This window comes from Drosophila nasuta, chromosome 3 (genome assembly GCF_023558535.2).
Source record: "Drosophila nasuta strain 15112-1781.00 chromosome 3, ASM2355853v1, whole genome shotgun sequence".
Taxonomy (NCBI): Eukaryota; Metazoa; Arthropoda; class Insecta; order Diptera; family Drosophilidae; genus Drosophila; species Drosophila nasuta.
The window spans coordinates 14,396,357-14,418,126 of record NC_083457.1 but is presented as its reverse complement, the minus strand read 5'-3'; the positions used below and the strand labels follow the sequence as shown (position 1 = coordinate 14,418,126).

The following is a 21,770-nucleotide window of genomic DNA, read 5'->3' as shown; positions in this document are numbered from 1 at the left end:
AAGAACGGTTTAAAAAAAACTATTAGAAAAGTTAGACCGAATAAAATGGTTATGCTAAGCGTTTTTAATTTTGTTCAGGAATTTAAAGCATTCTGACCCAAAATGTGGCGTCAAATTACAAACGAAAACTCTTATAATTTGTGAAAATTTGTCATCAATGATTGCGCATTTTCCAACACTCTTTTTGGTAATGAGACTTGACAAACTGAGTAGGCTAGGTGTTATGCCAAAAGCGATGACTTGTTAAAAGGACCTCAGTTGTGACAAGTTATTCTTTCACAAATTTTCGCAGTGAGCAGAGCTCTTGAAAGTAGAAAATAAAAAAAAGTAAAAATTTAATTCCTCTCTTTGAGTCGTTGTGTCGAGCAATCTTTGGTTTTTCGCATTCCCATCTCCGCGCAAGTTGTTCCCATAGCAATAGAGTCTTAACTGTAACTGCTAGCCACAAGAAAGACACAAAGAATCGCAAATATGGTTCCAGTTACAAAACCGAACACCAAGGAGGTGCAGTGCCAGCTCACTGCATGTGATGAATCAAAGCTGCAACCTGAGGTCATGTTGACCCCGAAAAGCGGACGTGTTGGTATCTTCAATGCCGAGGACTTTTTGTCCCGTGCCCAGATGAATGACAAGATCAACAACATCTTGCGTTCGCCCACCAAGGCTCCCAATGGGGTTCGCCAGCGCTCTGTCTACACCAACAACAACCCATCGCCGGTAAGCGAGAAGGAGTCAACGAAAGTTTTGTGTGTAGCATTTCAATTCAATTTACAGCAGACTTCGATGCGCTTGTCTGGAACGGCTTCTTCGCTATCATCGCGCATGAGCAGCATGTCGCTGAACAGCGGCAGCGCAAGTGCAAGTGTGGGCACCAACACTGCCGTGTTGGCCAAGGAGTGTTCCAGCCAAACCAACGCTAGTTGTGGCGCTGGGTCGTATCGAGGTATTGGTATGCCCATGCATCAATCTCAACCAATGCTATCAGCCATTGCTCCCGACCTGGAGCCCATTGTCCATGGTGCCAAATCAATGACTGCTCGCTTTGCTCCCTTTGGGTATGAAAATGCCAGCCCATATTGTCCGGTAAGGTGTTCTATAGACCGTTCTCTTCTCTTAATTAATCCTGACTGTTACGTTCAGCCTCCGCAGCCACAAATTCACCATACACAACAGTTCCCATCGCCGATGCCTCCACCACCACATGCCTTGGGGCGCGTCACCTCGCGCACCTTTGACTTTGAAAATGCTCCACCACCACCACCACCCTGTCCTGGCTCTGGACCAATCGCCATGTCGAACGGCACCATTCAACTGCGTCTACGCGAGGGTGTCCGGTATAAAAAAGCACACAAAAATACCGCATAATTCGTTTTTAATTACTCAACTCTCCCTCAGCATTGATATGACCTTAGATAAGGCCGTCCGGGTTTTAAATCAGCGCAGCATGGTTGCTGTGTCTTTGTCCCGCAACGGCACCAATTCAGCTTTAATCCATCCCAATGGCCGGATTCTCCAGAGCGGCTCGAAAGTGGAAATTGTCACATACGACGGCATGAAGACCAACAATTTTGTGTAAGTAGAAATATAATACTTATTTATTGAAAAATTTAAATGCAATTTCTTTGAAGCCGATATGCCAAGATGTGGTACAAGGGTGTGAGCTTCACTAGCGAGTCGTGCGCTTTAATCTATCTGGTAGACACCGCTGGAACACGCACTACAACCGACACTTTCACTGACCTAACCAAAGACTACACTCTGGCAGTGTTTTATGAGTGAGTGTCTGGCTTTCCATTTGCATTTCTAATTACTGTTGTCATTCTTATTCAGCGACTCACGTCACGGTCCCTCCTTTGTGCCGGATGCACAGGAGGTGATTGCCAAATCTTCGTACAGTTGCGCCGATGACGGCACCGAAATGTACGACATCAATGGTTTTCGCATCATTCAGGCTGCCGACGGCCTGGTAAAGGTTACTCGTCAGCATAACAAAGGACTCATTCGCACCAGTCCCGGTAATGGATCCGTTACTCTGACTACTCTTGGCATTCATTGCACTGCCTCATTGGGAAAGACTTCGCATCTGTTTTTGCGGTAAAACTCATCAACGCAATAATGCCTATACCTATACCTATTTGGCTTTTATCTTGACTTTTTCGTTGCAGTCGCAATGAGAAGCGCATGCACTTCGATGGATCCAATTTCATAGTGCGCAATGCCGGACACTCGGCTGGATTTAATGAGAACAACCTTTTGATTGTCTACTAACTTGGAAAATCTCCTAACACAACAGCACACTTCGTGGACACACACATAAACACACAGATCCACTGCAGTTATTAGGGACCGTTACGCTGACCCAGCTATTGAGAGGGATAACATAGAAAAAATTGGATAAACCATAGAAAAAAAAAACATGAAACTAAAAATAAGGCTCGCAAAAAAGCGCGTGGAACGTATAAGACATCCTGACAACGAAAAACACAACACGTCTTGACAAATTGCAAATTGGAGGAAACGTGTTGAAAAACTTTACTATCGAATGTCAACCGAATGGTTGGGTGAATGATCATGGATGTGTTTCGTTACTCGACGTAAGCGCAACGCAACTAAAAAGGAATTCGTTTTTAGTTAAATTTTCATACTCGAACTTTTTGATATCCGTGAAAAAAATGGTATATAACTTTGGGACCCGTGTCCACTGCCCTGCCTACTACTTGAAAACGCTGGCTAAATTTGGCAAATGTAAAAGCGCTAGCGTTTTAATTTTTAAGGCTCATTTCAATAATTAAAAATCACGGAATCTTTTAATGCTAAAAAAACACATACCGAAAAGCCTTAAAAATCTTTTCAACATGCAATCAAAATTGAAAACACAAGCGATTTTCAACGCACAGCATGATAAAATGTGTGTGTGTGTGCAACAATTAGTAGGCAGTGGTCTTAAGAAATGGCTGTCTCCGTGATAAAGGGAAAGCGCCAGTAATATTTATCGTTAACAGTTAATGTTAAGATTAGTTTGTAGTTTAAGCAATCCAATCTGTTCATCCACACAAGAAAGTGAATATTGTTACATGCTGAATAGAAAATTCAAAGTGTATACAAAGTGAATTGCAAAGTTATAGAACACACGCAAAAGTGAGAATACCTTAAGCATTTAAGACAGAATACATACTATTATTTGAAAGCTGTCATGTTGTGAATTACATGCACATAAACACACATATAAATATAAATATCACCAACACGATGATAAGTAAAAACCTCTTACACAGCAAAACAACACCGTGCAATACAAAATAAACTTGGGCTTTTGTTCCAGTTATGCCCAAGCCTCTTGTTGTTATAGCCTTACGACAATCTCCAACACCCTAAATTCACGAGCATGTATGCAAAATTAATGTATGTATCTAAATCAATAAAAAAAAGTACTTATAATTATTAAAAATCTGTGTGAATTGTTATTTCTAGGCTTTTCGGGCTAGATTTAGATCGCAATCTTGAGTCAATTGGGATTACGTTGCTACAAAGGTTTCTGAACATAAGCTTATATTTGGCGAAATAGAAGAGAAATGTCTATAAAAAATTTGACTTTTTCTGAAAAAGACTTCAAAATTACCTTAAACCTAATGGTCAACATATTTAAAATTGACGTTAATGTTATTCACATTTAATAGAGTACAAACCGTTATTTAATAACTTTAATAGAGTAAATTCTTACAAATATATTTAGTAAGTGGCAACTCTTGAAAGGATATCGATATCGATCAAATACTCTAATCGATAACTATGAGTTTTCCAACACTGTCATGTCAAGTTTAACCAAGTAGGCAAAGTGACATGGCAAAAAGAGAACACAGACAACAAAAGGATAGCAGTTGTGGCAAGTCATTCTTTCAAAAAAAATTTACGCAGTGAGCAGGTCTCTTAAAGTTGAAAAAAGTTCAAATTAAATTCCAAGACCAGGTAACGAATATGGTCCCAGTTACAAAGCCGAACACCAAGGAGGTGCAATGCCAACTCGCGCCGTGTGATGAATCAAATCTGCGTGCAGATATAATTTTAACACCAAGTAGCGGACGCGTTGGTATCTTCAATGCCAAGGACTTTTTATCCCGTGCCCAGATGAATGACAAGATCAACAACATCTTGCGTTCGCCTACCAAGGCTCCCAATGGGGTTCGCCAACGCTCTGTGTACACCAACAACCCATCGCCGGTAAGTGGAGAAAAAAGACAACGAAAGTTTTATGTATAGCATTTCAATTAAATTTGCAGCAGACTTCGATGCGCTTGTCTGGAACGGCTTCTTCGCTATCATCGCGCATGAGCAGCATGTCGCTGAACAGCGGCAGCGCAAGTGCAAGTGTGGGCACCAACACTGCCGTGTTGGCCAAGGAGTGTTCCAGCCAAACCAACACTAACGTTGGTGGCCGTGGCTCGTACCGTCGACTAGGCTTATCCATGCACCAATCTCAGCCAATGCTGACAGCAATTGCTCCAGATCTCGAGCCCATTGTACATGGAGCCAAGGCGCTGACTGCTCGCTTTACTTCTTCAAGTGGCTATGAAAATGACCGTGCATATTGTGTGGTAAATACTTTATTAAAGCCTTTATTAACCTAGTGAAACTATGCATGATTTTAGCCACCGCAGCCGCAAGTACACCACACAAAGCAGTTTCCATCGCCGATGCCCCCACCACCTCATGCTTTAGGACGCATTTGTGCTCGCCCATTTGAATTTGCAAACAGCGCCCCACCACAACCGCCACCAGCCTGCCCTGGTTCAGGTCCAATAGCTATGTGCAACGGCACCATTCAGCTGCGTCTTCGCGAGGGAATTCGGTAATAAGCTCCATTTCAATTGCAAATTAGATTTCTAACTATCTATTTTGTCGCTCAGCATTGATATGACCCTAGATAAGGCCGTGCGCGTCTTGAATCAACGTAGCATGGTCGCAGTCTCTTTGTCGCGTAATGGCACCAATTCGGCTTTAATCCATCCCAATGGTCGCATTCTCCAGAGCGGTTCGAAGGTTGAAATTGTCACATTCGATGGCATGAAGACCAATAATTTTGTGTAAGTTCAAACATAATACTTATTTTTAGGTATATTCTATATTCAAATGTACTTCCTTTGCAGGCGATATGCCAAGATGTGGTACAAGGGTGTGAGCTTCACCAGCGAATCTTGTGCTTTGGTTTATTTGGTCGACACCGCTGGAACACGCACAACAACAGATACTTTTACTGACCTGACCAAGGATTACACTTTGGCAGTGTTTTATGAGTAATTAGAGATTTTCCCCACAACTTTCCTTCTTAATAATCTTTGTTATTAATAGCGACTCACGTCACGGTCCCTCTTTTATGGCGGATGCCCAAGAAGTTGTTTGCAAGTCGACATATACTTGCGCCGATGACGGCACCGAAATGTACGACATCAATGGTTTTCGCATCATCCAGGCTGCCGATGGCCTGGTGAAGGTTTCTCGTCAGCACAACAAAGGATTCATTCGCACCAGCCCCGGTAATGGATCCGTTACTCTGACTACTCTTGGAATACATTGCACTGCCTCGTTGGGAAAGACTTCGCATCTGTTTTTTGCGGTAAAACTCATCAACGTAATAATACCCAACCCTATTTGCCCTTTATCTTGACTTTTTTCATTGCAGTCGCAATGAGAAGCGCATGCACTTCGATGGATCCAATTTCATAGTGCGCAATGCCGGACACTCGGCTGGATTTAATGAGAACAACCTTTTGATTGTTTACTAACTTGGCCATCCTCATCACAACAGCACACTCATACAACACAAACACACAGATTGCAGTTATCTGAAACCATTCGTGAATGGCATATGGTTATGAAACTAAGAGAAACCTGCAAAATGCGTAGACAACGGACAAAACATGCTGATAACATTAATAACAATGCCTTCAGAATTATGGATATTTTGTAGCTCGGCGCAAGCGTTACACAACTTAAACATCTTTTATTTGTAGTCATGTTTTCATACTACAATATAAATTTTAATATCAGCATTCTAAAAAAAACAGAAGTTGCACATGTTCTATTCGGGGAACATGTGCAACAATTAGATACAGTGACATCTCTAATATAAAATGAAGTTAATAGACTTATAAAAAATAGCTTTAAACACAAAAACAGTGAAACATTGAATACCCAAGTGAGCACATATGAAAGTGAGAAGTTAAAGTAAGATACTCATAACCTACAGAATACACAAACACATCAGATAAAAAAGCATATTCGTGTACCAAGAAATCAATAAAAATAATTTTTTAAAAATTATGACTAAAAAAGAGATGAGTTTGTCGTTGCCGTCCGCTTTGATTGAACTGGTGATGAGGATGGATTATATTTTTTTATGTTGCAAAACTTTCAAGATGAAAGCCATATGCTTGTTCGGCCTGAGCACTGTGTCTTGTGTTTTGTGAGCCATAACCACGATGCGAGTAGCCAGGACAGAGGAGTCGTAAATTTTCAAGGAAATTGCTTCATGACACAGACACACACATACACATGCGCGGGGAACCACGCCCTGAGGACTAAAGTCTCCGAATGCATATTATGAAAGTTTGTTCACCACAAAATAAGCAATAAGACTGAAGATATTTTTATAAGCTTGCGTCTCTTTGCAGCCATTTTGTGCGTAATTGCAATTTCGTCTTCGGAGAACTGAGATTGTATGTAATTCTTAAAGGCGAATGTGTTAGTTGTAGCTTGGTTTACCTGTAGACAAATCCAAAAACATAGGGAGATGGGATCGGCTGTCATATAGACTAATGCTGTTGCAATGCTTTGCGTGGGAGCTGAGTTATGTTGAGGCTGATGATGTGGCAGCTGTTGAATTTGCGGCTGCGGTTGAGGTTGCGCTTGCTGTTGATAAAGTTTATTGGATAACGCTTTGCCAGTAATGTTCGAGTCTGTCATAAGAAGAGAGTTGGAACCAAAGTTAAATAGTCACGGAGGACCAAACAACAACACAGAGTCAAAGTCATTACCAACTAAAGAGACTTGGCTAGAACATACAATAAGTACATTGAGCAGAAGCATTAGTTGAGGTGAAAGGTGCGACAGCATTTATGGAATCAATACGAGTAGCAACAACAATTACGAATACACAAAAATGCCTAAATGATATTTAATTGTGACTAATTTGAGTATGAATAGATGAATCTTGTGTGTGCGTCTGACTGTGCAAGTAAGTGTGCGTTTGTGTGTTCTCATAATAAAGAGACAGAGTTCCGAAGGCAGTCAACCACATCGAACTGCATCAACTGCTTGCCGGTCGTAGTAAACCCAGTTGGCCTCCATATCACTTTGCCACATCTCGTTAAGGTCTATATATGTGCGGAATATACAATGCTCACGCTTGCGTGCCTCTCGTTACACATTGCGATAAAGGATAGGGGAGTCGGAGTCAGAGTCGAAGGAGAACTGTAGGATTTTGGGGCACGGGACGTGACTCCCACGCCTGTGTTCAACATCAAACGCTTTTCACACTTAATTGGGCATAAAATTAAATCAGAATTGATTAAAACACTTGAATGACAACGAAAAGAAACATCAACAGCAGCAACAGCAAAGGCAACTCAGAAACACCAACATCAACTCAAACAACGACAGCGGCTTTGACACTCTCCTCTCTTCTCTTCTATTCTCTGTAGCACTCCTTGGAGCTCCGGCTCCATGCTCGAAACTATGCGCAAAAGTTTATGGTTTTGGGTTTCCCAGCTGACGCATCGATATCGACCCCTTTTTGCCCGTCTAACTTTAGCTGACTTTAGTCAACTTGGGCCAAGCAATCTACGCCGTTGGAAAACAGGACAAGCCTTTGGGGCCAGCCCAACTTGCTGTTGCCTGCTGCCTACTGCCTGCAGCCTGTCGCCGCCTTGGGAGCCCACTAATTGCTCTCCTTGAAGGTCTGGCCAAAGTTTATGGAATTCAATTTCCGTTTTAAGTCACTGTACAAAAACAAAATTACGCGGCCTGGGGCCTCAAATCAATTTATGCATTACAATTTAATGTGCTATCAATTATCTCTGAACTCTGTTTCGATTATCATATTCTCGACATATTCCATACAATTTTAATTTATGACTATAAAACATGAGCGAAATCCATTTGCATGTCAAAGCACTTCAGAGCAAAGCAACGGTCAATGATCAGTATACAGTTCAATTTCCGGACATTTAGTGTGAAGTACTTAGTTTTCAGAAGTTTCCAGTTGCTGGCTAATGAAAGTCTTAAACAGCAAATTAAATGAATTTGATAGCTAATGCTTAGTTAAACTTTCACTACAAATTTGACTGTTTATACACGTACTCGCTAACCGTAGGGTAGAAGGGTATTACAACTTTGTGCCGGCGGGAAATACAAACATTTCGATCTCAGTAACTATAAGAGATAGATATATAATTTTTTCGACAGTACTCGTCAAGATTTTTTAACATTTTTGTTACGACTCCTTTCGTTCCCACAAATCGACAAAAACCTGATAGCATGCATAATTTTAAAGCTAGAGCTGCGATTTTTGTTGCATACAATATTAACTAAGAAATACTTTTGTATGGCTAACAGGTTAGTTGTTTTTGCTGACAGTCTGGTTTATTTTGTACTTTATAGTATATTTTGATTGAAGTAGTAGAATAAACCACACTGATTTGCCATTATTCAAATGGGTAGCGGATATCGCACAGTCGAGCACACTCGACAATAGCTTTCTAGCAAGTTTCTTCTCTCGAATTTATCGCCATCGCAGTATAAATATGTCACTATGAAATATGTGTCAAGGATTAACACAAACTATTATGCGAAATGATAAGAGCTGAGGTGCGATGCTTCAAATGTTGAGTGCTGTTTATGGCAGCTGTTCGGAAATGTGTTTAAACTTACATCACCTTGACTGCCAATCTGTGTGTAATTTCGAACTGAATGTGACATCCATAAGTACACCTTCTCAAAATATGTTGTTTCTTGTCAGACTTATGAGCAAAGCAAAACTGCCAAAGAGCCAACCACACTGTATACCTGTAAAGTTTGTGTTTACTCAACTTGTAACCCTCCTGCTGTGTGTTATAGGAGTGGGGAAGTCAAGTCTTGTGATAAAAGATGTCGGCATTTTGTGTTGCAACCGTCAATCAAATAAATCAAAGAGGTCCACGATTGTCGGTGACTCTGCGGCAACTTCAGCTGTAGCTCCTGCTGACAGTTGGTAATGTGCGTTTAAAGACATCGTGTTGGGGGAAAGTCGAGTTGGATCAAAGCAAGCTGTCAACGGTGAACGCTACTGTCGGAGGACTCACTGTTTACCCTTCGTAAAGATGGCAATTTAAGTTTACGTCCTCCATTACGGCAGATAACTTGTTTATGTTATTTGATCAGTTTCTCCTTCCTGCTTATGCGCCCTGATTTAGTGAGTACTTCTTTTTACCTCCTTTGGGTGACACATATGAGCAACAACAATAACAAGTGTAATTTGTGCAGTCGAGAGTTCAAAGGACGCCTCAGGGAATGTGTGAACACATTTATTTAGCAGTCAAGTAATACTACAGTTATTGGTACTTATTTAAGGCGTCTGTCAAGGTTGATTGTCGATGTCAAACAATCATAAATTATGCACAGACAGATTTATGAGGCACATCGATTCGCATTTTACCCACAGATGTTGACATATTGGAATATTGACAACGTTCTCAATTAGCTTAATTAAAATCCAGCCCCTATCAATTAAATCACTTCAAGGCGATAGCTAATCAAATTACAATTCCTTGCTGCGGAATTTCATCTTCAGCAGGTGCCATTGCACTAGTAATTACAATCAGAGCTATGCCATCACCATCGTATTCGCATCCTTGGGTAACCCCTGGTAAATTCCATTCACATTCAAAGTAGAACAAAATGCCAAATTCCAAAATCCAATTCCATTTGCCGCGCTTGGCAACGGCTGACGACAAAAGACCAATGCAGAGGAGACGTGACTCGAACCACAATAAATTTACAGCAAAATATTCATGATATTCTGCTTCTTTTTTTTATTAGTCCACAAATTTTATTTTTGTCAAGGAGTCTTGAACACAGTTGCGAACTGGAATTTTAATTGATTATTTATATTTTACTTTCGCTCAACCCTGTCGATTTTGTAAAGTTTGTCTGTTTTTTGTTTGAATGTAATTCATTAATATTGCTTAATATAAATTGCTTTTAATTATAGAGTTCTTAAATTGTCGCCTTCGAGCTGTGAATAAATAATACGAAATAAAACAAAGCACAAGCCTGGTTAAACAGCACAAGCAGCTGGTTCAACAGAAGCAGAGTGCTCAACTTGCAATCATTGGCAACAAACTCTCCAAAACTGTAGTTAGATTTTGTTCAAGATCCAACTTTTTATTTACTAAACTCATGCCAAGAAGAGCTTAAACGCACTTGGCAGAAATTGCAGCATACTTTTGCGGGCAATCCAAAGACCAAGAAGAATAAGTTGTATGTCGCAGTGTGCGTGTGTGTGTGTGTGTGTGTGTGTGTGTGTGTATTTGAGTGCTTTTAATGCATGGACAGTGGCTAAGGAGGTTTCTTTACTCTACATTGTGCTGACAACTTGGAAACTCTGCATATGGCACTTCAGAGTTCGTCTCATCGAACGATTCTCTTGTCTCTTGGCATCTTTGTGGCGACGCTTTAATTAAGTCGAAAATCCAACCTGTCACTGCAAAATAAACTCCTCGATGTCCCCCCTTCCCTTTTTTGAAGTGCTCTGTCTATTACAATGCATGAGTTTTGGGTGCTGTGGAGCGTAATTCTCATTACTTCTCATTAAAATTCATTAACATGTTATTTTTGGCGTTTAATATTCACGTGTTCCCACCTGTTCTCTCGCACCTATTCGGCTGTTGAACTGAAGTGTTGGTATGCTCCCTCACTTATCGTTATTATTTGGCTCGGCGATTCAATTAAGTCTAATGGTAAAATGCTGTTAAGCAATTAAATTGCTTTTGTTTCTGCCACTTTTTTGCCATTCAAATTGTAGTACGCAATATCTCCATCCCATATACATGTAAATAAAATTCGTCGCAAATCAAATTACAAAAGCATGAAAAATCCATGCTGTATATTGTTCTATAAAGTTTGCTGTAAAACTTTGCCACAACGATGGCTGCATACCCTGACAACATTGATAATAAAATAATAAATAATATGCATATATAGCTTTAAATTTGATTGCTTTTTATGTATAAGTTGTCCGATTACAATAAACTTATGCTGTTTAAACGTTGAACAAATTATAAGAATAGTTGAAGTCAACATTAAAATAAATTCATAAATGCTGCACACGTTTGTAATACCCATGACCAAATATATAAAAACAGTTGACTTAAAAGTTGTATTTATCAACTTAATATTTGTCAAAGCTTTACGCAAGCAAATCCTTTTATACTAATTGGATAAAATGGTGTTTGCAATGGGTTCCACAATTATTTGCATAGCATACTTTTAGGCATACACAATAAATTCCACAAAAATCTGCTGAATTAGACTTTATGCATTTGGATGAACATTGCAATGAGATGGATATAAATAATGAGCTGATTTTCTTTGTAGTAGTTTTCATTGCACAATTTGCAGTGGCTGCTGGCATATTTGGTATGTAGTAAGCGTGAAGTTATTCCAGTGCTTTTGATTGCTTGTTCAATTATACAAGAATTTGTTGCGCACTTGCCAGACTCAGAAGTGAGTGGTGGGAGGCAAGACTTACATAAATACGAAACCAATTGTAGGTATTAAGAAGCTTTAAGCCGAGATACATGCTACAGGAGCTACAAAGTAAGAACGATTAAATTGTACTCACATGGTGGGAAAGGCCATTGATGTGGTTGCCATCAGAAGCTGCTGCTGCTCTGCCTCTTGCTCTCGCCTTGTCTTCGTCAGCACCAGATCCTCCTCCGACTGTTGTCTTTGTGTATGGATGCGGCTGCTGTTGCTGATGCTGTGGTTGAGAATGTGTACCAATGAGTGGGCTAGTGGGCGGGAGCTGATGGTGTTGATGTTGGTGCTGGTGTTGGTGGGAGGCGGAGGTCGAGGTGCTGGTTGTATATCTGCCACTCGCGCTAGCGTTCGAGGGCGATGGCGAGGCGGGCGGAGTGGGTTGCGGTTGTGGAATTGAGGGGCCCGTTCTGTTGCGTAAACGGGCCAATGCACTCCGTAAGCCCTCCGTATTGTCTTTGTCGGGCCCCTTTCCAAATGAAATACATCCGCAGAGCACTTTGAGCCGCGATCCCTCACAACGTTGCGGTCTCCAAACTGCTCTCGCGGTTAACTCCCAAGTGTCTGTCTCTGCGCTATAAAATAACTCTTCAATTAAGAGTGCTTTCAAATCGTAGTCGGTTCATAATGTTGCTTGAATTCAAGCGCACAAGTAAATAAGAATTTTTTTTAGAAAAGTTAACTATCTTTTAGATTGCACTTTAACTTTAGTTTAGTTCATTGTCAAATATCTGAAACGAGAAGGAAAAGCACTTCATTAATAATGTAAACCAAGCTGATAATTGTTGCAGAAATCAAAGTCGTATTTTTTTTGGGGTATAAATTTAATTATCTACGTAAAGTTAATGCATTTAAAATCAACTTTTAACTTGCAACGGATACTTGTTGCAGCAAGCTAGTCAAAACTTTCGAGCCATGAAATGGACACCACAAATTTTTCTGAATAGTTCTATGGTCACTTACGCCCAATTATAAAATTCACAGAATTTCTAAAAGGCTGGCAAAATAAATTGCAATTAATGTTGTGGTTGCCAGCGGGCGGCAAGGCAAAGTCGTAAAAGTTGTGCTCTTCTTTTAAGTGAAGTAACAACTACTTTAATACGCAATTCACAATGGCCACAAGGAATGCAAAAAACACATGATGTTTGTTGTAGTTTTGCAAGTAGTAATTAAAAGTGCGCTTGTCAGGCATCATTGTGGTTCCCACAGGCGGCTCAAGGATTTGTGCAATGTGACAAAATGGTTTCTGTGAAACCGGGGCTAAAACGTGACGCAAAAATACCCTTTCAAAATGGAATAAAAATCTGCTGCTGCTGCTGCTGTTGTGTGTGGAGGGAAAAACTATTTAAACTAATTTGTATGCCGAATGAGTCAACTGAGAATTGGCTTCGGCAGGTCTGGTCTGCCAGGTATCTGAGGGCATGAAATATGCAAAGTGACAGCTGTTGTCTATGTGCAGCCGCAGGCAGGCAGCCAGGCAAACACACACAAGGACTGCGGAGGGAGGACGCAAAGCGACTGAGGTGGCAAGTGGTAAGCGGGCGAACACAAACAAGCTTGACAAATGTCTCATACTATATACCAGCTACACCTGTCACACACTAACACAACACACACACATACACACACACAGCGGCAACTGTCGCTCTCGTTTTTTACGACACTTTTTTGTGTTGCATGGCTGGCGGCAGGGAAAAGCTATAAAAACAGTTGCACGTTTTGTCTGACTGCCAAAAGGATGCTCTTATTACCGCCTGTTTAAAGTGAGCACATGAGCATGATCACACACAGATACCTTAGTACTTACACCCTTTGCCATGACCGAAGGCAATAACTACGACGAGTATGATATCTATTTGCAGAAACTTTTGAATTTAGGGAATTACGTTTGCCATATGCAAATGTCAGCTTATTCTTAAAACTGTTTGCATATGATTTATTGCCCTGGTAAATGCTTCAAGTTGCTCGTAGAAGCCATTTGGAGATTTTGCGGCTTGTTCTAGTTATTTGGCAAATGATTTAAAGCCAACTCAAGCGTAAGTCTTGCAGGTTAATGGCAATTTATTTATGAAATGAGCAAAGAAGCCGTCGGCCAAAAAACCAAAGTGAAAGACGAAACAACGTTAAATGAAATCATTTTGTGGATATTTTCTAAAATCTTTTTGCAAATTCATCATGGCCATTGTGTGTGTACAGGGGTGCGTGTTTTGTGTGTGTGTTTCAAAAGCAATTTACTCGCATTGTTGTCGCTGTTTGCTACGCAGCAATTATTTTCTCATATTACGTATACGCAGCGCGTGCCCAATTCACTGTTTACAGATTTACGACTCTTCCTCTGCCCATCATACACAAATTTCTATTAGAACTTTTCTTTTTTTTTTTTTGCTTCATAGAGAGAAAGAGGGAGGCGGAATGACTTTTCGTATTTAAGCCAGAGAAGCCAAAACAACGCCACAAATTGTTGGCCACAACTCGCGTGCGTCGTCCCACTCTCAAGTGCTTGGCCAGCAATATTATCATTATTTTTGGGTCTAAATCTAAGAGTTTTGTTGCTGCAACAAACTGTGCGTCAAATTAACTTTGCACCAGAAGCCAGACTCCCAAGTGATATGATGGCAAATTTGTAACGCCTCACTTGCCATCCTCGTCATCCTGCTTTGCCAATGGCCTGAAGGCAGGCGACGTCTCTTTCCGCCTTCTTGATTATGCATAATTTCTCATTTTCAGTTTTCAGCAAATTGTACGGCATTCAGCTGAACTTTAATTTGACACGCAGAATCACACGTTTATTTGCAGAGTTTATTAAAAAAGAAAGTTGGTAAATATTTTATCAAATGTGATTTTCCGCTTACGCGTGTGTGTGTAATAATATTCGTCATAGGTATAACTCATACGCAGCGTTGGACACAGACAGACAGACAGATGCCATGGATGAGTTATAACAATAACAATAATAATCATCAGCTCGTCATAAATTTATATTCATTTCATAGATTCGGGAGGAGAATCGATTATTATTATGATTATTATTTACAGCTTTCAACAATGCATATTTGATTGATGTTTGGCTCATTACTGGAATCCATTATGGGCCACATACGTTGATAAACAAATGGGTGCGTGTGTGTATGTGTCACCGACTGAAATTAAAATGCTGATTGCGAAAGTGGGCTGGCAGCAACCTGAAGCCAAGGTGCCCCTCATCGCAACGCTCGCTTTAGGCTCATAAATCAAAAATTAAGTTACGACAGCAAAGAAGCTAAACGAGTGCTACCGAGATATCAAAGTTATTTCTTTATTCTTTTCTTCCCCTTCATCGCTTCACCTGTTCTGTCGATGGCGATTCGGTCGAGTGGAAAGGCTCGTTAGGAATTCAAATACTCCTTATATAGAGGACGTCAAATACCCGTGCAGTTTTGATGGAATGAGTCGAACAGATGCAAAACCGAATGTGTAGCAAATCATTCAACACACATTTGCGTCTAAATTTAATTACACCAAATAAATGCAATTTTAATGAATTCAATTAGATGAGCTAAAGCTTAATTAGGACGGCGTCTATCGGCTGCCAATTAGTGGAGCTTAACTCGAGCACGAAAACACCGAATGCAAAATCCATAAAAACAAATATAAATTTAATTTTCAATTTGAAAATCAACATGATATTAATTGAAACGACTTAAACTACGCGCGAATCAAGTGCAAATTATATTGAATTGCCGTTAGCTATTGTTTTGCTATTTGCTATAGTAAATAATAATTATAATGAACGCAATAATCTTAAACTTAGTTAGCTTTTAGTACCCAATAAATGCCATTGTTTGGCGGTTTTTGTGTGTGACTTTCTTTTAAGTGGAATCCAATGAAATTAAGTTGGTCGACACACCCAGAGCTGCATATGCTATATAGGGCTATATTACTGCAGGGCCATCAAATTGTAAGGGGCGTGGCACAGGGCGGCGTCTCGCAGCGTTGGCTTTGGCAACATTGTAGGCAAACCGCTTGGGCGCATTTCGTGCAAAATTGAGTTTGCACAATAATTCAATTTGGCAAGCACATAAATTTTAGATATGGCGTTAAAAGGATTTCAATACAATTTCATATAGACGACGCCCAAGCACCACTGCACACACACTCGCACGCACACACACACACAGACATTTAGAGCACACGCCTAAGTGCGTACGCAGGTTGAGGTCTATTGGAAATGGAGGTGAAGTGAGTTGGAGCGTAGATTTAGTCGACTCCAAATTTTCAGGCGAAAATAAACCAGATGGCAAAATGGCAGAGAGTAAGGAGGCACTTACACATGTCTGCTCAGCTTGTTTTACCTCACGGACCCCTAATAGACACTTAATTAAGAGAATATTACGCAGCTGACTCCACACACACACACACGCACACTCACACACACATCGTGTGGCCTCCAAAGCTGAGGGTATTTTGGTCAAAACGTTTCTTGGGTGTTTTGTATTGTGTTGTATGTTAGGTTTCAAGGGTGCAGCTATTAGCTATGGCTCTGGCTGTGGTTACAATACAAACAGATCACATTCAGTTCAGTAGTTGGAATTCATTGCCTTTGTTGCTGCTTCGTTCCAGTTCAGTGAGCAGGTCATATCAATAACTGGATTCGCAATGTCATTGGCACTGCAAACGACAGCTGAACTGCCAGCCACAATACTAAATTGATACAAAAGCAGTTCCTTCCTTTCATTCCATTATTGAAATAGACGTTCTTTGAGAGGTTTGTCACTGTCTCTGTCTGAGGTAATCCCTGGAACTATGACTACTTTGAGCGGATGCATTTGAATTAAGACTATTGTCATTTCAAGGAATCTGCTGCAGATGAGGCCACACATACACTAACACACTCGCAATCCGATTGCGACACGTTGCATAAATACTTCTTGTGTCGGCAAGCATTGTTCTATTCCCCTCCCGCCTACATGACTTGCTGACTAACTTGGCTTCTAGCTTACGCTACAGACAAGTGTTGGTTGAAACGAACGAACGAAAAAAAGCAAATGAAAATACAAACGAAAAGGGGATCCAAGCAATTCCAATAAGCCACTGTGTATGAACCAAAAAAAACGTAAGAAAGTTAGTGTCGAGTGTGTTCAACTGTGGGATACCCGTTACCCATTGTTTAATATAATACCGGCGGTATTAATCTTAAAATATACCAAATTAACATGCAGAAAAATGTTAAAATAAAATATATAGTATATTTCGATATAGTATTACATTCAAAATATACCATAGACGGACAGACAGACAGACGAACATATCTATGTCATCTCTGGTGTTGACACTGATCAAGAATATGCATACTATACTTTACGGGATTGTAGGTAACTCATTCTACCACATTTCCTGCAGGCACATAGTTATAATACCCTTTTACCCTAAGGTTAGCGGGTATAAAAAGAAAACACTGTAAGCAAGTCAGCAAGCCAACGAGCCACAAATTGAATGAGGCTGTCAATCAATGTGGTTGTTGGCCTTTCATGGATAGATAAAAACATTTCCACCTTACAGCTTACGAGTATGCTGAGGTTTAACGCCACCCAAGGAGTCGACTGCGAGTATAATGTATGGTCTCTGTCTGCCTGCCCTGACGACTCAATACCACAGAGGCTGACCAATGCAGACACACTCGCTCGCTACTTGGAGGTCAGTTTATGGGTTAAGCTGAGCCATTAAGCAGCATACATAGATGCGCAGTTTATGGCAGCAACAGCACCGAAGTCTGCAACAAGCATAAACAAGGACACAAAAGCATGGATCAACGTTAATCCTCATTTGCGAAATGTTCATTTATTGCACGACGCGTATAAAGTGCAATACTTCAATATTGCGCCAACGAACAATGCATTGCCTCCTCTGACCTCCAAATGCAATTGAGACATTTATCATGATGCGACAAACTATGAAATTGCATTGCGATAACTTTAAAGTTTTGTCAAGCTAAGGTCATTGGACTTAGTCTGGTGAGTGGGAAATCATTCTGGTAAAATAAATGTGTTTAATCTCGTTAAATTTGTTTTAAGCGCTTTTCTGCTCTCAGGAGGAACACAACGCACCAACTATCGACAGGTAAAAAAGGACAGCAGCAACGAAGCTTACGTTTTTTGAATGCTAATGGAATTTTAAATGAAATTCAGAGGGTGAAAGATTGTAAGGATGCTTCTTATATGCTTGATTAACTTACGAACACGCAGTTCTGGAGCAATAATTAATTAAATGCCACACTGCAGTGGCACAGCGCAAGAAAGGCGGCAGCAGGATGTGCCAAAGAAAAGCAAAGGAAATTAAAGGAAAGAAAAGGAACACAAAAGGAAATGAGGAGCAAAGGGTAAATAAATGTATGAGGGCAAGCTTTGTGTCGTTTCTTCTTTGGTGGTCAGCAGCACAGCTGCACAGAAAAAAAAAACAACTTTTAAATTTAAATATCTGCAGCAGCAAAGGAAAAGAAAAAAAGTCGTGTGCAACTGCAATGATCCTGTTGCGTTGCATTCAGAACGTTGGCTTATTGCATATTACAGCATTTTAATTAAAAAAAATATACTTTGCAGTACGCATTTTCATTTAAGGTGGAAGAAAAGCGTTTTGCCAGCAGTCAGCCAATCAGGCTAATCGTGTTAACTCTCATCCCTGTATGGTGAGAATTTTTGCAGCAATTACCGTGTTAAGTGATGCATAGCAGAAGCATCTGATTGATGTTGTCGTTGCTGGTGTTGTACTCGTCGTAGTCGTTGTCGTAGTCGTTGTCGTTGTCGTTGTCAGTTGGATACCTGAATGGCGTCGAGCAGCTGCTCATAAATCACAGGCAAATCAGCAAATGCTTGACATGACTTCATTAAAAAGCCCAAATCCGTTCACCCCTCCTAAGCGCCCCTAAGCAACCCTCACACAGTCAATAGGCAGCAACGAGTCTAGTATGCCACAGTGCGTATGCGTGATGTGCTGTGAGGACAATACAATGGCTGACACTCAAAATCGACAGCTGCGTTACGAGTTGCCATTTACGATGTCTGCTGACGCGTCTAATACCCTTACGTTCACATGATTTCCGGGCATGTGTTTGACTCCCGTGAATTTTAAAGCAAATAAATCCTTTGTAATATAAGAATTGCGTCTGCTCAACATTTCGAAACAAATTCGTTTTAAGTACTCGTTTCCAGTAGCAACCATCTTACATTTGAGAATGTCTACGAGTACTGTTGCTGTCACTGCACATGCCTCCCAAAAAAGTTGATTGAAAACTTTGTATTCATTTTGTGCTGCTAATGAATGCCAAAACAAACAAAAGCCATTGCAATTAACTCTCTTCACAGCTCAAGTTTGTTTTGTCAGCAGCAAAAATAAACACTACGTTTCTCAGGAAGAGGTAACACAATCTCCGCAAATTAATATGCCCCAAAAGCATTTAAAACTCCCTCAGAGTCTTGTTTGTATATATGTATATATTTTTTTCTTTTTTTGTATTTTCAGTTGTGATTTTCTGTTTCTATGTCGTCATTGTTGTGCGTTTTATAAAGTCTAGCAAACTTGAATGTGTACGATTGCTTGCTTTTGTACCAGAATTTTGTAAGTATTTCCTAGCCTTTGTTGTGGTCCTCGACAATAGCCGAGCTGGACTCTGATATTATACCCAACACTCTCAGCATTTGTCAGCGTATTTCGTGTGACGCATACTCAAATGAGTGTTATATAGGACATATGTATGTATGTGGCATATGGATATAAGCACATCTAATGCTCGCAAATTCTTATTATGATGATAATGCGTTTGGTCAACGACCCGCTATTCGCCGGCTTGAAATGGGCAAACAGCGGATACAGCTGTCCCAAAGTAATGGAATGCCAATGATATCATCATAGAATGCACAGCCAGCGCGATTGGCGATTGGAGGTATAAAAACAAATGCGCAAAATATGCAATGGATAATTCTATTCAGGCAGATCCTTTTCAATTCTCGCAATCAAATTACTAGTAAATACTTTCTATATGTTCGCTTACGATTCAGTAATTTTAATCCACTTTAAAAAATATCCTAAAAATAAAATATACTGCGCACATTTCAGAATGCAGTGGAATGGTATTTCAATTTCGAAAAGAAATTGATAATGTATTGGTATGGGAAATTAATCCTAACCCACATATGTATGTTTTTTTTTGTTTGGGTTTTTTTTTTGTGTAGGTTTTTTTTCCGTTTTGTACCCAATTGCCTTCTCACATGTACTGCAGAATATATGATTAGGTTACCTCGTATCGGATTCCGAACGTAAACTAAAAGCAAATAGAAGGGAGACACTGACGGAAGCGCTTGAAATACGCAGCAAAAAGTACAAATAATGGAATAACCAAAAAAACAAACGGTGCGGTGGGGGTAAGCAGCGTTTAGCGGGGACAACAACCGAAACTCACATGTTTTAGCTGCCGCAGGAAAGTATGCTACGGTTTTGCTAAACGTGAACTCGTCGAATTATTGAATGCATGCGTTTTGATTTATTGTGTGTTTTCTTTTTGAATTTCGTTCTACTTCACGATTAGGGCACTCACACATTTATTGTTTAATTCAAATCACATTTGGTTTATAAAATTATATAATTTTTGAGCTAGGCAGCAATATTCTATGCCCATGCTTTGGCCATAAACAGAAACTAGCACAAGACCGAGCACAAACACACACACGCACACACACACACACGCTCAGTGGGAGCAAAACACTCGCGCTCGAAGCTGCCTTACTTTTTTTTTTTTGTTGGTATGAGGTTTGCGTTTCAGTAGCACATTTTTTCTATCATGCGTTTGCCAGGGCTTGCTGAGCTGCCAAGACGAGACGACCAAAAGCAACGACCGTTCAACTACGACTGACTGAAGCTCCACTGAAAAGTAAATGAAAATGCTGTGAGCCAAGCTACGTTTATACTATATATAGTGTATGTGCGCTTATGTGTGAGTGCGTGTGTGTGTGTGTGTGTGACAACGAGCGATGGCGAAGCATGCGACACACAGCAGGCAGGGCAAAAAAAACAGCGCGAATTTGAGTGGAAAGCCCAGCAGGATAGGAAAGCACAAGCAAAGCAGCTGACACATATTTTGGCTTTGTTTTGGTTGTGCACATGCGGCGTCGCAGGGGGAGCAATGAATTCCTCTACTGTGCTGTGCTATCCTCTGTGCTACTGTGGAGCTCGAGAAGCACGCTGCTGCGGCGGCTTGCCGGCGTTTTGGCTGATGTTTCTCTCTCTCTCTCTCTCTTTCTCTGAGCTCGCTCTCATGTTGTGAGAGGCAGCGCCTGCGTTTTGAGTTGTTGAATCGTATATTTTGGTTTTTAGCTTACATTAATACAGAGCTGTGCATAAATAACCATAATATTAACCAACAGTATTATTAAGAGAATTTTTTAAAATTAAAATTAACTATTTATTCGCTCATAAGGAGATGGAATTTTTAACCTCTCTCCTTGCGAAAGATGAACCATCTACTCATTTATGCTCTTGGGGACATTCATTTTATCGATTTCCTTTTGACCAATATTCCGATGAACTTTTTGTTTACGAATTGGTGTAGCAGAAGCCATGAATGAATACATGAAATATTCTCACACACATACGCGGACAGACAAAGAATGAAATAGTATGGCTACAACTATGTATACTTATTTGAGTGTGTGTGTGTGTGGTGAGTGTATTTGCGTGTGTGTGTGTGTGTGTGTATATACTGTACCCTTCTTACCCAAGTTGAATGACACTGGCAAGTGGATTGGCATCCGCCTCCCCTCAAGTTGTACGTTGATTATTTGCCGCTTTATGTCCTCAATTCAAAACGGGACCCCTAGTGTTTATGTGTGTGCGACTATGTGTCTGTGTGTGTCCTAGGCCTCAACGAAGAGTGAGCGCGCACTGACAACATCAGTTCGTATTTGCACTGGGAGTTGGAAGGGCGTGACACAGTTCCGTGGAATGCAAGCAAA

At 40.5% G+C, this 21,770-nt stretch overlaps 3 protein-coding genes across 10 annotated transcripts in view; 2 read left to right on the top strand and 1 right to left on the bottom strand.

The window, feature by feature from the left end:
- LOC132789752 (serine-rich adhesin for platelets) overlaps positions 1–12,118 on the bottom strand; it is a 47,280-nt gene extending 35,162 nt beyond the window's left edge. Inside the window, exons 1-2 of one of the 6 annotated variants that reach the window (XM_060797995.1) lie at positions 11,876–12,118; positions 6,760–6,953 (exon numbers count right to left, since the gene is read on the bottom strand). In XM_060797995.1, the coding sequence (XP_060653978.1) occupies positions 6,760–6,804 (45 nt within the window). In that variant the 5' untranslated portion in view covers positions 6,805–6,953; positions 11,876–12,118. Of the gene's footprint in view, positions 1–6,759; positions 6,954–11,875 lie in introns of those variants that run through there. The other 5 variants (XM_060797994.1, XM_060797993.1, XM_060797989.1 and 2 more) reach the window with 5 other exon arrangements.
- LOC132791336 (uncharacterized) lies at positions 269–3,448 on the top strand. 2 transcript variants are annotated; one of them, XM_060800206.1, is made up of 7 exons: positions 269–717; positions 778–1,083; positions 1,141–1,334; positions 1,396–1,572; positions 1,629–1,775; positions 1,831–2,094; positions 2,166–3,448. In XM_060800206.1, exons 1-7 carry the CDS (start codon positions 472–474, stop codon positions 2,266–2,268), a joined length of 1,437 nt encoding a protein of 478 aa, XP_060656189.1. In that variant the 5' UTR covers positions 269–471; the 3' UTR covers positions 2,269–3,448. The 2 variants fall into 2 exon arrangements, with proteins under 2 accessions (XP_060656189.1, XP_060656188.1); XM_060800205.1 differs by having other exon boundaries at positions 775–1,083.
- LOC132792454 (uncharacterized) lies at positions 3,856–5,831 on the top strand. Of its 2 annotated transcripts, none has more exons than XM_060801850.1 (7): positions 3,856–4,218; positions 4,281–4,592; positions 4,647–4,846; positions 4,905–5,081; positions 5,145–5,291; positions 5,347–5,626; positions 5,678–5,831. In XM_060801850.1, the coding sequence occupies exons 1-7, from the start codon at positions 3,976–3,978 to the stop codon at positions 5,684–5,686; spliced, it is 1,368 nt and encodes a 455-aa protein (XP_060657833.1). In that variant the 5' UTR covers positions 3,856–3,975; the 3' UTR covers positions 5,687–5,831. The 2 variants fall into 2 exon arrangements, with proteins under 2 accessions (XP_060657833.1, XP_060657832.1); XM_060801849.1 differs by having other exon boundaries at positions 3,860–4,218; positions 4,278–4,592.
- Positions 12,119–21,770: the final 9,652 nt, after the last annotated feature.